Source organism: Geospiza fortis, unplaced genomic scaffold (assembly GCF_000277835.1).
Source record: "Geospiza fortis unplaced genomic scaffold, GeoFor_1.0 scaffold104, whole genome shotgun sequence".
NCBI lineage: Eukaryota > Metazoa > Chordata > Aves > Passeriformes > Thraupidae > Geospiza > Geospiza fortis.
The window spans coordinates 160,904-176,143 of record NW_005054325.1 but is presented as its reverse complement, the minus strand read 5'-3'; the positions used below and the strand labels follow the sequence as shown (position 1 = coordinate 176,143).

The following is a 15,240-nucleotide window of genomic DNA, read 5'->3' as shown; positions in this document are numbered from 1 at the left end:
TTACCTTCACATCAGACAATGAGGATTTTAAGTGCATGTTGGGATAGAAGTGATAGAAGATCTTTTATCTTCTTCTGCTTATTTTTTTCTTCTCCTTCAGAATGTCATAGAATTACAAAAATCCCTGCTTGTTGTTGATGTGGTTGAGAAGGCTCAGCAGCCAGACATTGAAACCAAGTGAATTTTAGGCTACTTTCTAATCTGGGAACAGAACATATATTATTGATTTTGTCACAGAGGAAGAAAAACAGAGGAAATTGATACAGTTTAATGAAGCCGGTGGCTTTATTAGCTCACTTGGTGGTAATCTCTCAATAGAATATACGGCGCAGGTCACGTAACTTTGGCGGCTTGTAAACAGAGATATAAATGAACTCTAGGGCCTTTTAATTGTCCTCATTCCTACACAAAGGTTAAAAAGAGCAAAACTGAGGTTCTTTCTTTTCCTGTACCAAGAGCTGTGTGCCATAACCATCCTGAATGCATTTTTGCACCTCCTGGGAAACAGATCCTTACTTTGGTTATTGTTTGCTGTTAAAATAAAACCAATTGAACTGCAGTGTATATTCATCAGGGTCCTTGACATAGAAATGCAGAACAATTTCAAGTGCAAGGAATCTGGGATGATCTCATTCAAGCCTTTTGTTCACAAGAGGGGTGACTTAAAGCCAGATCAGGTTGTTCAGGGCTCTTATCCAGTGAGATTCATGGTGAGAGGAGTATGGGTGGCAGGGCAGTACAGCAGCAACAGCACTTTAAAAGCTGAATGATGGGTGCTCAGGGAGATGTTGATGTGGGCAAGATCATATTATCACCAAAACATACCTGTTAGGGCAAGAGCAAGGAAGCCAGAGTGCATCCCACAGAGTGTGGTAAATGAGACAAAACAGTTGTTGCAGCAGAAGTGCAAAGAGGCCTAGGAGTTCTACTTAAGACTATGTGGATCTGCTTGAAGACTGTACAGTGGTAGTCTGAAAAAGCTTCAGGAGATACTGTCCAGCACATGGACTTCCATTAAGATGTAGAAGTTTGCAGAACTGAGAGTCCTTGGCTCTCTTAGGAAGAAGTCCTATATCCACCTTGAATGCTTCAGAGAGCTCCTGTGTCTTCCTGGAGGTCAGGGCGGTGGTGGCCACTCTTGTGGGAGATGTGTTGTAGTCGAGGTCCTGAGATTCCACGGTGGGAGAAGATGAAGAGGAGACTGATGTGATATTTGTGGAAAACCCAAGCTACATAAGGTGAGGAAGCAGTGACAGCTGAAAACCAAATGGACAGAGACTATTGAGATAGAAAAGGCTGAAAGGTTGTGGCTTCTGGCAACAAAAGATCACAGGTCTGCTCCACCTGCAGTTGTTCAATTTCAGAATACATATAGCATCCTAAGCACTGGTGAGGATCAACAAGACCCATCAGAGTCAGCTGAACCTGAATTTAGTATTCACACAAAAAGGGGAAAATGAGTGATAATGTTGAGCAGCACTATCTCACACTTTGGGGACAGACAGGTTCTTTTAATAATCCTTGCTTGAGTGAATCCTTGGCCGGCCACAGATCTGTACTTATATCAGGCCTTAGCATGAGCTGTGTGTTAGTGAAAATCTGGAAAGGAGTTGAGTGAACAGTCACAGAAGATTTTGCCATCCCAAATATCTCATGTGCTATTACACTTCCGTGTTCCATAATGGGTGACACTATACTCTGGCAATAGTGTGCTGTACCATGAGTCAGGAGTAATGGGTACCAGTCACAGAAAATTACTGGAGATTCTTCTTGTGGATGATCAAGGCATGTGTTTTCTGATCTCACCTGATGTCTCAGGAGTTTTATTGCTTGGTAGGTGCCAGGATCTGGGATTGTTGCAGATGCACAGCCAAGATTTGTCCAACCTCCTCACATGGACCTCTTCTTCCTCTTTCTCTTCCTTGTGGGTACCCAGAGTACTGCTCTGGAGGTAACCTGCTGCATATAAAGAGGAACTACAGAGGTTTAGGGATGAGGGTGATGGGTAAGGAGCTGAGACCTTGCCTTGCCAGGCCTGGGAGCAGGAAAGATTGGGTAGAAGTGGACTGTGTGGCTTCTCTTGAAGATGGGGCTTTGGCTTCTAGGACTAGAGAAATGAGGGCTACTCGGCAGGGATGGAATTAATCTAACAAAGTAGAACAAGAGTATCTTTACAAACTAAGCCTACTGATCTGCTGAGGAGACTATTAGACTGGCTATGGAAGGTTGCCATAACCTGAATATGAAAGATCATAAGGGGCAGAGCAGATATGTTTGGGGGACAAGCCTGACAAGGGAGGTTTTTACCCTTCTATAAATGCAGCAGGACATGGGTCTGTCTCTAACGCCTGCACACAAAAGCATATACAGGGCAAATTACTTGCAGAGATGTGATTCACTGGGATTGTGCAGGTGTGTTAACACAACTCTTCTAAGTGGAGTGCTGCACGGGATGAATGGAGGCTCTTCAGGAAATACATTTAAAAAGTGAGGAAGAGGGATGGTAGTATATGTAAAGGCTTATGTTGACAGCATCTAGCTTTGGACCAAGTCTCATTAAAGACAGGTTGTAACATTAAACTTAAGAAGGATTCAACAACACCCTCACTGAAAGAAAAAAAGGCTTTATAATATGTTTCCCTTTCTGTTTTGTCTTCACCACCAACAAGAATGAAAAACTCCTCAGAGAAGTGTTGGCACACTGTTTTTGAGGGAGATCACGTTAATCAGGCTGCTAGATCCCGTGAGTTGGGATCATGCAGTGACTTGGACTGTTGAAGCGCTGGAGAACTGGAGTTAAGGGGCTAATCTTAGAGAAGAGGAAAGGAAGGGGTCTCTTGTAGCTGCCAAATAACACCTGACAGCTGGACTTTACATGGTCTTCTCTTGATGGAGCTAGACCTGGGTCAGGCACATTTATGTGAATGCTTATGCTACAAGTGGTGTCACATATAAGGAACCTTTTTGATGTCTTTTCTCTGTCTCTGGCTGGACTCCTAGTAAGTGAGAAGGTTTAGGTATGTATATAGAATTAGGACTTGCAGTGCTATATCATCTGAGTGGCATTACTGGGAACCATTCCACTGAAGGTTCTCACCAGGATTCGTTAAAATGATGCTGCTTTCCAGCATTATTGAAGTGGAGTTGCTTATCATTTACTTTTGTATGGGTGTGTCCATGCATGTGCTAAAGCAAAGGAACATGAATGAAATTCAAATTTTGTTTGAAGCTTATCTCTGTTTCTGACTTTCTGTAGACTTCTAATGCATGTGCATGTATTCCGATGAATTTAAAAGCAAATAGAGTTTTGGTATGGAGTTCTGGTACAATGCCCCCCACACCCCCAAAAAGGGCAGACTTTCCCTTTGAAATTCTTTTTCCACGTTGCAGTCATTTTTCGTTTCCTATTTTTACAAAGGTCGTGGATATTACCAGCAGATCGATAATTTTCAAAACCTTGCTGAGACTATGAATGTTGGGGCTGATTCTGCAGGCTCCCAGAACATTTTAGTTGCATAAAGCAATCTCCATGGCAACTTTTTCTAGGAGGATGTGCTGTTAGATAGTGAAGTTTTATGGTTGAAGGAGCAGATGTTGGAAAGCATTCAGTTTCAGCGAGGAAGGCTGACTGCAGCTGACAGCGTGGCCAGGAGTACTGTGGCTAAGGTGTTGCACCCTTGTGGTGAGGAGTAAGAGGAGCAGCTCACCTCCTGTCTGTCACCAGTGTTTTTGGCAGTGCAGGCACTCCCAGCACTGATTGCTGAAGAGACTCAGTCAGTCCCTCAGGCAGGCAGGGACTGTTTCTGTACTATCTGGACATTTGTGATTCAGGAAGGAAAACCAAGCAGAAAACCCAGCTGGTGGGTTTTGCATCATTAAGTTTCTGCCTAAGCTGTGGAGCAGCTTTAAGTGAAGCCCGAATCTTGGTCAGCGATGGCAAGCGGTGGAAGATACCTTGAGGCAAACTTGTTTGAGGGGAACCAAGAGTTCATTGTGGAAGCCAGGGCACTCGGTGTTTGTTTGGAAGGTGTGATATTCCTGAAGTCCAGTAGGTTTTCTCGGTGCTTTTCCTTCCCAGGAAGTGGTTGTGGAGAGCCTTTTGGGAATGGTGCCATGCTGTGTGCAGAGCTGCCCAGCACAGAGTTGCCGCAAGCTTGCCAGGGGCTGTGGTGCTGCAGGAGTGAGCCCTGTGCAGCTGCAGGAGTGTGGGCTGCACTGCCCTGCTCGTGGAGCCCTTTGCATTGTGCTGGGTGCAAAGCTTTTGTGACATTTCCTTGGGTTTTGAACTGTGAGCTTTGAGGAAGGGATGGTAATGTGTGCTGACAGAAAATGAGGAACGTTACCTTGGCAGCACTGGTTTGTCTTTCCTCTTCTTTGCCTCAGCTTTGTTCTGGAGGGAAAATTGTTGAAAGTGTGGGAAATCTTCCAGTCTCACACTGTTACCTTATTTTCGTGATTGTGGCTTCACTAGCTTCATGTGATACTTCTAGCCTTTTGACACAAGAGCTGATTTTATGGGGTCTTTGGAGTCTATAAAAGTCATACTGTTTTCCTGCTACAAACAAGCCAAGCCAGTGCAGCTGCAGAGCTTTCAGTTCATATATTTTTCTTTGGCAAACTGTTATATACTTCTACTACAGTAGGGAAAATTAATGTTCTTGACTTCTGTGCTCTCATTTCCTTTTTACAGTAGTTCATTTCAGTTTCCTAAGGGCTGATAATGGATTTCTGGAACTAATTCAAATTCTTGAATATAATGAAATGGATTGTGTTGCTTGCTCTGTAAGCTGGTCCTTGATTCATTAGTTATCTTGAGGTAGCAAGCAAAATCTGTGTCAGTTTGCAGAGTTGTCTTTCTCAAGAGAGGGCAAGGGAGGAATGTGGCATTTGTTAAGGTTTTCAGAGTTTAAAGACAACAGCTTCCTGTCTTTGGTATGAGGGCTGCTTCCGACAGAAGTTGCACTATTGGTAATAGGGAATTTGGATGAGATGTTGGATTGTTTTGGTTTTTTTACTTACCTGCAGTGTGGTCAGACCCTGGAACAAGTAGCCCATGGAGGCTGTGGGACTTCCCTGGTGCTCAGGACTTGACTGGAGAAGTTTCTATGTAAGCCTGTTGGAGCCTTGCTGTGAGCAGGGCCCTAGGCTAGATAAAGACTCATACGCAAAGGTTCTTTCCAACCTAAATTGTTCTGTGACTTAGTCATTTTAAGTTTTGATAATCCTCAGGAACAGAGAATCCCCCCTTCTTTCCAGGCTTGACCAACCACAGTGGTGAAAAATTCTCATGTGTCTAGTTGGGAGTTTCATATCTTCCAAATCATGCCCATTATTGTTTACTTCCAAACTGTCTCTGTTTCTACTATAACCACTCTGTTGAGGACAGGAATACGATTTGTCTCCCTTTTTAATTCTGAGTCTTTATAAACACATTCCCATCATCTTTTCCATGTATGTCACATGCTCCAAGCCCCTTGCTATCTTAGCAGCACTTCTTTGTAGACACTAACACAAGATGAGGAAAAATACTGAATTTCTAAGAAAAAAAAAGGCACAAAAAAAAATAGTAAACTCAATTTGAAGCACTAAATGATTATATTTGATTCTGTTGTGCTAAGTAAAACTTTCTTCCTTAGACAAAGTTTTTTTAAAATAAAAAATTGAAGTTCATGGGCACTTTCTGTGATATTCAAACTTTGTGGTTGACTGTATGTGCAAATAAGAGATGGAAAATGAAGGCTTCTATGGTCTGGGAGGAAAAAAAAAAGAGGTTGGCCCCGAGGAATTTATTTCCTTTAGAATAATGTAACTAGAGAGATTATATAATTTACTCTAGATAGCAAACAGTTCAAGCAGAACTGCTATATGACAAGGCAGAATCATTTGTATGTGATTCATTGTGAAAAAGAAGGGAGAGTAGAATAGTAATTTGCTATTGTGGAAATTGTTCTCATCCAGCCCTTTGTGCTCTTCACTATATTTCTTCCTACATTTTTCTTTACTTTAGAAGGATGGTCAGCTTTCTCCCTCTACCCCCCACTTTTTTTATTTGCCTCCCCATACCCTTGTGCAATAATGAGCAGATGGGTTGTAGAGAATGAGCTCATGGTCACCCTTTCAATTGGTTTTGCCTTTTGCTTAATACCCAGTTTAATCTGCATAGTAGGTTTTTTTCAGACACAGAAAAAAAACCATTTTGATAAGAACACCTGCTTGCACATTCAGTTTATAAAGGCTGTTCACTAAAAATAAGTCATCAGGTTATAGAGGAATCTTTATGGATAAACTTTTTGGGTTAAGACGCTGAAAGTAATGGTACAGCTAGTCCTAGAAATGATATCCAGGCACATGAAGGAGAAGAAAGTCATCAGGAGCAATCCACATGGTTGATCACCAAGGGAGAATTGTGCTTGACTGACCTGTAAACTTCTACAATTAAATGACTGTCCAAGTAGACTGGTCAAGAAGAGAGTAGTACATTGTCTAGCCAGGCTTCAGTAAGGCCTTTGATGTCATCTCTTACAAGAGTCTCACAGCCCCTCAAGCTGGTGCTGTAGTGGCTGGATGGGCAGACACTAAAGTGGATTGAAAACAGGCTGAGTGGTTGGGCCCTGAAGGTATTGATGAACAGTGCAAAGTCTAGTCGGAGGCTGGAAAACAGTGGTGTACCCCAGGGGTCTGTACTGAGTCAAGTCCTGTTTAGCATCTTCATTAATCATCTTCATGATACTTTCAGTGAGTTTGTGATGACACAGAAGTGGGAAGAGTGGCTGGTAGGTCATCCAGATGGGATGGTTGCCATCCAGAGGGACCTCACAGGCTGGAGATCTGGGCTGGCAGGAACTTCAGCAAGCTCAGCAAGCAATGCAAAGTCCTGCACCTGGTGAGGAAGAGCCCCATTGACCAGCATGTGCAGGGGGCCATGCAGATGGAAAGGAAATTGGTTGAAATGGACCTGGGAGTGTTTGTGGACACCAAGCTGAACATGAACCGGTGAGCTGGTATCTCAGCTGCACTAGAAGTATTGCCAAGCAAACAGGGTGTTCCTTCCCCTCTGCTCAGCACTGGTGAAATCTCATCTGAAGTCCTGCATTCAGTTCTAGGCTCCCTGAAGAAGACTGATAATCTACTGGAGAGAGTCCAGAAAAGGACCATAAAGATGATGGAGGGACTGGAGCATATCTCCTGTGACAAAAGGCTGAGGGAGCTGGGACTGTGTAACCTGGAGAAGAGAAGGCTCAAGAGTGAATCCTGTATCCATGTATATAAATACCTGAAGGGAGGGTGCAAAGATGATGGTGGTGCAAGGCTTTTTTTCAGTAGTGCTCAGTCACAGGACTTTTCTGATTCCATGATATATAGTACCACTAGCTGCTTCTGGTTGAGGAGCCCAGGATGGGTGTGAAGTTATTGTGTATTCTACTCTGTATTTACAAAGACTTTTTTGAATGAAAGCATCTTAGCACAACCTTAAAAATGTTCACCTCGCCTTAAAAAGAAATGAGTATTTTCTTTTTAATGTATACATGTTCATCATAACAATGATGGAAAAGAAGGAGCAGGAGAAATGAGGTGTTCTGCATAGCCTTGTAGTGGCATCTAATCTCTGATCTTTTATATAGATACATCAGTTCAGGGAGTGAGAGCATAATGTGCAAGGAATTAACATTACTTGGATTTTGTATTGTTGGAAACAAGGTGAGCCTCTCATTAACACCACATTTCTCAAGTTTACCACTGGGAATAGTTTTCTGGGAACATCCTTCATTATTGACATGAGCCATTCTATTAATCCTCGTTTTACTGTTTCTTCTTGTATGTTAATATATGTGCATTTCCATCCACTCACACAAGTTTTAGTATGTATGTTACTAAATATGTTGCTGTACAAAAATTCTCATATGTTTTTTATTGTAGTTTGTGTATTGAGGAAAACTTGATACATTTCATGCCGCACCTTTGAAACAGAGGAGCAGAAGCTGTAGTCTTTATTTTTCAAATAGTGATTAAGTTTACTGTAACAAATTCTCAGAATAGCAGTCTGTCCTGAGAATGAATTAGGTAAAGGAAAGGGCAGTCAACTGGAGTTTCTGAGACTTCTCTGTGGATGTGATGGTAGAGAGTGTATGCACATGTAGACAAAACTGATTTTCTGTAAAGTAATGTTTTTTAAATACAAAGAAAGCAAATATGATTTAAGTTTAATTAACTCCATATTGAATATATTGCCCTTGTCTTTCATTTAGAGTTTTCCTTGTTAAAAGGTGCTACCAGGTCAATGTGAACAAGTAAGCAGTATATATTAGACCAATACTTCTTCCTAAGCATTGACTTGATGCCTATTTTTTCAGTATAGGAAAATAACCACCTCTGCAAATAGTACTCTTAAGACTGCAAGACAGAAGTCCCTAAAGGTCATTTAGCAATGCTGTTTTGAGCAAAGACTGCTCCAGTGGTCATTTTCTTTCAGATAGTGACAGATGGCACACATAAAAAAATGCCCATATTTTAGCACTCTTTGTTAAAAGATGGAAAGTCTTGTGTGTTTTTTCGTCACATGATTTTAAATAAATAAATAAAGTTAAAATATAATTTAATTAATTAATATAAATAAATAAAATTAAAATATAAATTTAAGGATCAAAGAGGCTGCTCCTAGTCCAAGCACAGAGGTTATCATGCTTCTATATTGTTATGTACAATAATTTTTTTTTCTGTTTCTGTAGTCAAATATTTTTTGTCTTGATGACAACAAAACTGATTTTTGAGCCTGACATGACTCAGTGGAAGAAAAGTCTTTGTTCAGTGCCACTTCATAGACTGCTAATTTTCTAATATTAGAAATTACTTTCAGTCGTTCCAGTTTGTTGCTTCTCTCATGAGACCTAGAGTTTAGAATGAAATTGTCTTTTGAGGCAATGAATTCTAGTTGTATTGGAATACCTTTTCTATATTGGTGGAGCCATGCTTTTATACTTTCATGTCAACATAATGGATTTTGAGCATGGTTCAAAATGTGAAATCAAGATGAAACTTCTTCATATAGTTGGTGCTTAGAACTTGATTATTAATCAAAAGTATCTTATACTGAAAGTCTCTTCCAAAAGGTTTTGACATAATTTTTGCTATTTCCTTTTCTGCTATATTATTATTGTCATTATATGTAATGACAAGAAACAAACATCTTTTGTATCCTATTGCTGGGAAGGAGTAGGTATTTGCATAGTCTTTGTCATTAGAAAGATTTAAATCTTGGTAGCATGTAAACATATCTGTATTAAGAATAGCTGATTTCTGATGTGTCTTTTTTGTTTTGTTTCTTTTTTTTCTTCCAATAGAAAACTGTTGCATCTCCAACTGTTTCACGCCTTACAGATACTTCAAAATTCACGGGTTCTCACAAAGAGAGGTTTGATGCCAGTGGGAAAGGAAAAGGCAGAGCTGGCCGAGAAGATCTGGTGGATAACTCAGGATATGTATCTGGTTATAAGCATGCAGGCACATACGATCATAAAGTACAAGGAAACAAGTAAGGCTGAGGGTTTACAACACAGAGGGGAATAGAGCATATATTTGTAAGGATGATGTTATGAATCCCACATGTTTCAGTTATTGTGAATGTTGAGACTATGTTGTCAAGAAGTTGTCTTCAGGAACTGGAACTGATTTCAACATCTGCTGAGCTACTTGCAGCACAATGCCACTTCATTACATTCCTCATGCATATATTGGCAAAAATAAATAAATATGTAGGTATAAAAAATACATTATTTTGTGGAGCTTTAGAAAAAAAACCCAAATCAACAAGCAACAAAGCCAAAGTCAAGAGCAGTTATACCACACTTTGTCAATTCAAGCAAAATAACTCAAACATTCCTTGGTGTTCAGTTACCCTGATGATGTCAAAGAGAACTTCTTGAAAAGAGGATCTTTCGTAGCAGTCTTTCTGAAGAATATCCCATTACTTATGCAGTTTCATTTGACTATTATTTTAGGGTTTTTTTAAAATGTCTTATATGGGATCTAGCACTTTTCTTAAATAAACTATGGGGAAGTAAGTGGTAGTAATATACTAGGTTCTAGCCTGTGATTGTCATATACCACTCATTGAAAAACTGAAAAAAAAGCTATTTCTAGGACAATATAGGCTCTAAAGTATTTTATGTCAACAGAAAGAGTTGGAAAATACCAGCCCTTACTTTCCTCCTGTCTATACTTTGTGCTTGTTCTTGTGTCTACTGTAGCATGGTTCTGACTGGCTGGATTTGGGTAGAGCTATTGTACTAACCTGAGAGGTGAGGAACAAGACGTTACTAAGAAAGTACAGTTAAGGATTTTCACAGTCTGTTTTCAAGTTTGCACTGCCTCACATTGGAAGTGAAAGGGGCATTAAGCTAATAATACTTTAAAATATTGTTTATGACTTAACACTGCCTATCAGGTTCCTATTAAATGAATGTTGTTTTGACATATGTTGGCACATAGTCCCTTTAAGCTCTAACATATGTAAGGAAAGCTTATGGCCTCTTGGAGTAAGGACATTTACAATTAATATCTATGTAATCAGGTGCAATTTTCCCACAAAAAAAAAACCCAAATCATTATAACTGGGCTACATTTTATCGTTGATTCATTTGAATCCAAGGGATTTGATTCTCTGTTCACTTTAGCTACCAGACTTGGGAGCAATAGTATTGCTGGGAATGGCTTTCCAATGTTACCAGGAGAGCCAGTCCCACAGGGTTAAGGTACAGGCAGCTAAGTGTGACCTAGCTGGGTTCCAGAATGCCGAAAGAAATTAATTGGAATGAAAATAGCTTTTTTTAATATAGGTTGAAAAGGAGAGAAAAGGCCATTCCAATTTTCTGCAAGAGCTGAACAAGTACCTTGATGTATTACTCTGTTTCTCTAAAGTTATGAAAGATAGGATGTTCAGTATTTAAAACCAGCTCTTTGCAGTACTGCCTTGCTTTCTTTCAAAAAGAGCTTGTGCCCTGATTTTTATGTTCAACTCTTAATAAAGGTTAATAGATGTATTGCTCTCCCTCCACCCGTACCAGCATCCCACTGAGAGTACGTAAACGTGGGTGAGCAGTGTGTGCTGTCATGTGCCATGCAGGTGAACAGTCTGTATTTGGCCAATGTATGGAAAGAGAGCTCTGGTTTTCAGCCCTTAAACTGTTCATGTTTTATTCTGCTGACATTGTGTGGTAGCCTGTCCTGTAACGTTGTCCTCAGTGACCCTTTGAGCCCATACATCAGCCTAAAACCAAAACAATAGCAAACAAAAGGCAAGGGCTTCCTTGTGAACTTGGACATCCTTTTGTTTGTTTATAATTCATTTTGATGTTTGTTTTTAAGCAGGAGGGAAGTTTGCCAAAACACAGCACATGCTCCTGAAGATTTAAATTGCTTTTCCCACGGATGGCTTTGGTTACCTGTGAAGAGTTTAGGTGTATGTAAAGATGCTCAGGATGCAAAGTGTTCAGCTTTGTGAACCCTTTCCAAGAATTACCCAGTGTTCTGGAAGAGTGAAAGGTTATCCACTACTGTATTGCACTAGGGACCTGTCATACTCCAAAGCATAAAATAGGATACTTGATACCAACAGTGGCTAAATTATTCTGGCATGGTAGTAAACTGTCTAAATGTAAAGAGCCTTCTTTGTCACTGGTGCCTGTGCACCTGAAGATGGCTCCAGGGTAGTCCTGGTTTTTCTAATGAATAAAACGGCTGACCCTACAACCCCTGATGAATCCTTCAGCTGAGTTACATGCAAAATCAGTGTCCCTGTTTTTCCTTTTGATTTTAAGACTTGACTAATAACTCATGGTAACTGAAAAGTTCTGGACCCAGCCTCACTACAGGGTGACGTCCAGCCTACTGCAGAGTCCAAGAGCACACTGTTGACCTGGGTGTTTGTTGCTAGCTATTGTCTGGCACACTGGGTGACACTTTGCTTTTAGGTACGCAAAAGACAGGCTTTCTCAGGTGCCCAAATACAGAGTCTGTAATGCCAGAATGTTTCCATATAGGAGGAGTGATTGGCTAGGAAGATTTTAAGATATAATTAGGTTTTAAGCTGTTGGTTCAAAGTGAGAGATCAGCACATGAAGGCATGCAAGGGAATTGAGAGTGCGAATAGATCCAAGCTGACACTGTCTAGAAATTGAGCTGTAAGAGGCTGATGGAACAAGCAGAGGTTCTGCCAGAGTTTACTTTGCATTGCTTGTGCAGTACAAAATCCCTACCATGAACCAAAAGCACTTTATTTGTACCTGATGCAAAATTTGAAATTCTTTCAATGCCATAATAAGCTTGGGATCAGAACCCGAGAAGATGGTTCAGATGGCAGTATTTTATTTTGAGGAACACGCTTCTTTTTTCTACTTTGTTTCTACAGTATAATAGTTTTAAACCTCAAAGTGTTACATGAGAAGAAGTCATTCTGATGTAACAGTTACAAAGGAAAGTTGTTACTGGGAAGATAGTAAAGGTTTTTCTCTTTTACTAGGCTTGGTGTGAAAGATAATAGCTATGAATAAAAGCATCTTATGCAGCTGTGTATTAGGGGTTCACTACCTGCTTAAGCTCTTACTATTCCACTAATATTGATAGGAAATTAAAAGCCTAAACACTTGCTTGATTATTAGCTTTTAAGTTCCAGGCCTGCTTGGGAATGAGGCAAAGTACATTTTCTTACTCATCTGCTGTTCCCTCAACTCTCAGGACAGTAAGTACAGCTTATACCTCAAAGATGACAGGAAAGGATAGCTGAGGAGGTGCCCCATTTTCAGCCCTTAGAATGTTGTTGAGCATATTCTCTTCCAATGCACCACGCTGCGGACTGTAACTAAACATCATGTCTGAAATAAGGACATGGGAACCTAATAAGATTTACTGTCCTCTCTCTTTTGGGGGCATCTCAATTGATTCCATCTAAATTTCCAGCTTGATTTTCGGCATCTTCTACTATGTAGCACTGTCTTATGTGACATCTTCTGTAAAACCCTATTGTTCCTAGTTGTCTTTGCTTTCATTACTACAGTAGATGCTACCAAAAGGAATGTGATCAGAAAGTCAGATAGCTTTTAGAAATAACTTACTTAAAGAGTAGACTCAAATTTCATTTAAATACTGTGGCAGTACACAATCCTTACCTGTGTGTCTACTGAAGCTTAACCTGACCATCAAAACCTGAGGGCAGGAAACTAAAATCCTTACTGAGGCAAATGAATAGTCATTACAAATAAGTTTCTAAAAATAATGTTTTTAAGTAAAATATGCAGCAGTCAAAAGGGATTTTCTTATTAGGGCTTGCTTACTAATTCTGCTTAGTCACTCCATGAGCTTTAGTTCAGAGTTTCGCTGGGAGTTTTGCAACCATTAGTATGGAAGAATCAAAACCAAAAATGATTGTCCTGCTCTTTGTGGTTGTCAAAGCTATCACAATAGCATTACTGAGAAGCAGACATTAAAATACACACATAATTTCATGGGTCTTATATGAACAGTTGTAATTAATTGTAGTCAAATATTTGGAATCCCAAGGGAAATGTTGATTATTAGACTATAGACAAAATTTAGTCCCTATTTTTTAAAACTATACTTCTTACCTCCTTTTTATTAAGGGAAGGGAAAGGGACATTTGAAAACTACATATGTGTCACAGCTTGTGTTTTTCATCAGCATAGAAATCATCTTTCAAAGATATTTTGAACTGAAGTATGTATTTTACTGACCTTTCCTAAACTGAAAATTCTGACAATTAAATTTAAAAGTCTGACAATTTTTTAGCATTTTGCAAAGCTTTGTTCACAAAGTACCATTTCAGTCATCCTTTTTTTCCCCTCTATTGGCTCAATTAATATTTTTATAGTAGCTGGAATTAGGCAGAACAAAAAGACAAATGACTACTATGGGTTTGACTTACAAGTGATAGATATCCCAGCCATCTGTAACCATCTGTAGAGAAAATCCTCATGTATATTCCTCTAAAACTAAAACTTTAAAGTTGTAATTGATAGGTTTTTTCCTTAAGACTTTTCATAGTTATGAAATAAATTTTAATTCTTTGTGCCTGCATGTATGATAGTCAAAACATAACCCTGCCTTCAGGGATGCATGTATTCTGGGGGCATGTGCCTGTCATCTGTGACTAAGAATTCTCTATTTGCACTGGCCAAGAGCAAACCTTTTACCTTCATGGTAGAGCAAATGTAATGTTGCACTGGTACGTGTCCTCTTAACTGACTGTCAGCCTTGCGTGTGTGCCAAAATAACTACACCTTTGTGTATGTTGTTTGTAGTGTGAATATTATGTTCTTGGCTTGTCACTTAGTTGGTATTAAGTAATGTAATGCACAAGACTTGTGTAGGTTTGTGTGTGTACACATGCTCTTTGGATCCAGCTTAAGTAATTAAACTGTGTAAATGTTGATGAAAAACTAAAATCTTACTAGGGCCAAGCTCTAGTCCTGCAGTCAATGCTGTTCAGCTTGACTGGTTGGGGGTGTTGTCATTCTCCCTTCATACCATAAAGGTGAAGATCTAAGGAGGCTTTTATGGTTTTACCTGTCCACCCTGTTCTGAGGGAAATCACTCTTCAGCAATTCTAACATAGACTTGGTGTGACAAGAGGAGTTTCTCCGTGGTGAGGAAGTAGGAGAGAGAGAAAGAGTGAAAGCAAACTTTCCTCTGAGTGCTCTTAAGAAACCATTTAAAACTATGCTCTGCATTTGCCCCAGCTTTGTGAAGCAAGGTGACACTCACTGTGTAAACACAGTTGTTCATCATCTGTCAGTAAGTATAAAGCTGTGGTACAGTGAGGTGGGAACAGGAAACAGGAGTGTCATACATTGCCTATGGACTCAAGTCTTGCTTAAACCTTTATACAATTAAATACCAGAAGCATAATGACAGCTCTTAAACTTGTGTGAAATTCCTAAAATCTGGAGTACCTTCAATTAAATACATGTGTACCTCCTGTATTTGAAGTGTTTGCCCATAAAATATCATTTAACAATCGGTTGCTCATTTTGTGCAACCCCAAAGTGCCCATTTGGCTTACTTAATATTGCAGTCAGGGTTGTTCTTTTAAAGTCTTCAGAATCCTAGAACTACTAAGAAACCTGTTGTTGCTTTCATGCTGGCACATTAAACTCAAAACCAATGCTTTGAATGACGTCCCAGCTAAGAATAATGCTTTTAGAAGTAAAAGGATATTGCAGGTAGAACCTC

The 15,240-nt window shown here is 39.8% G+C and overlaps 1 protein-coding gene across 1 annotated transcript in view; it reads left to right on the top strand.

Moving 5' to 3' along the window:
* The window catches only part of TPPP (tubulin polymerization promoting protein), a 58,639-nt gene that overhangs the window by 31,358 nt on the left and 12,041 nt on the right, over positions 1 to 15,240 (top strand). Inside the window, exon 3 of the mRNA XM_031056957.1 lies at positions 9,339 to 9,529. Within this exon, the coding sequence (XP_030912817.1) occupies positions 9,339 to 9,529 (191 nt within the window). The remainder of the gene's footprint in view (positions 1 to 9,338; positions 9,530 to 15,240) is intronic.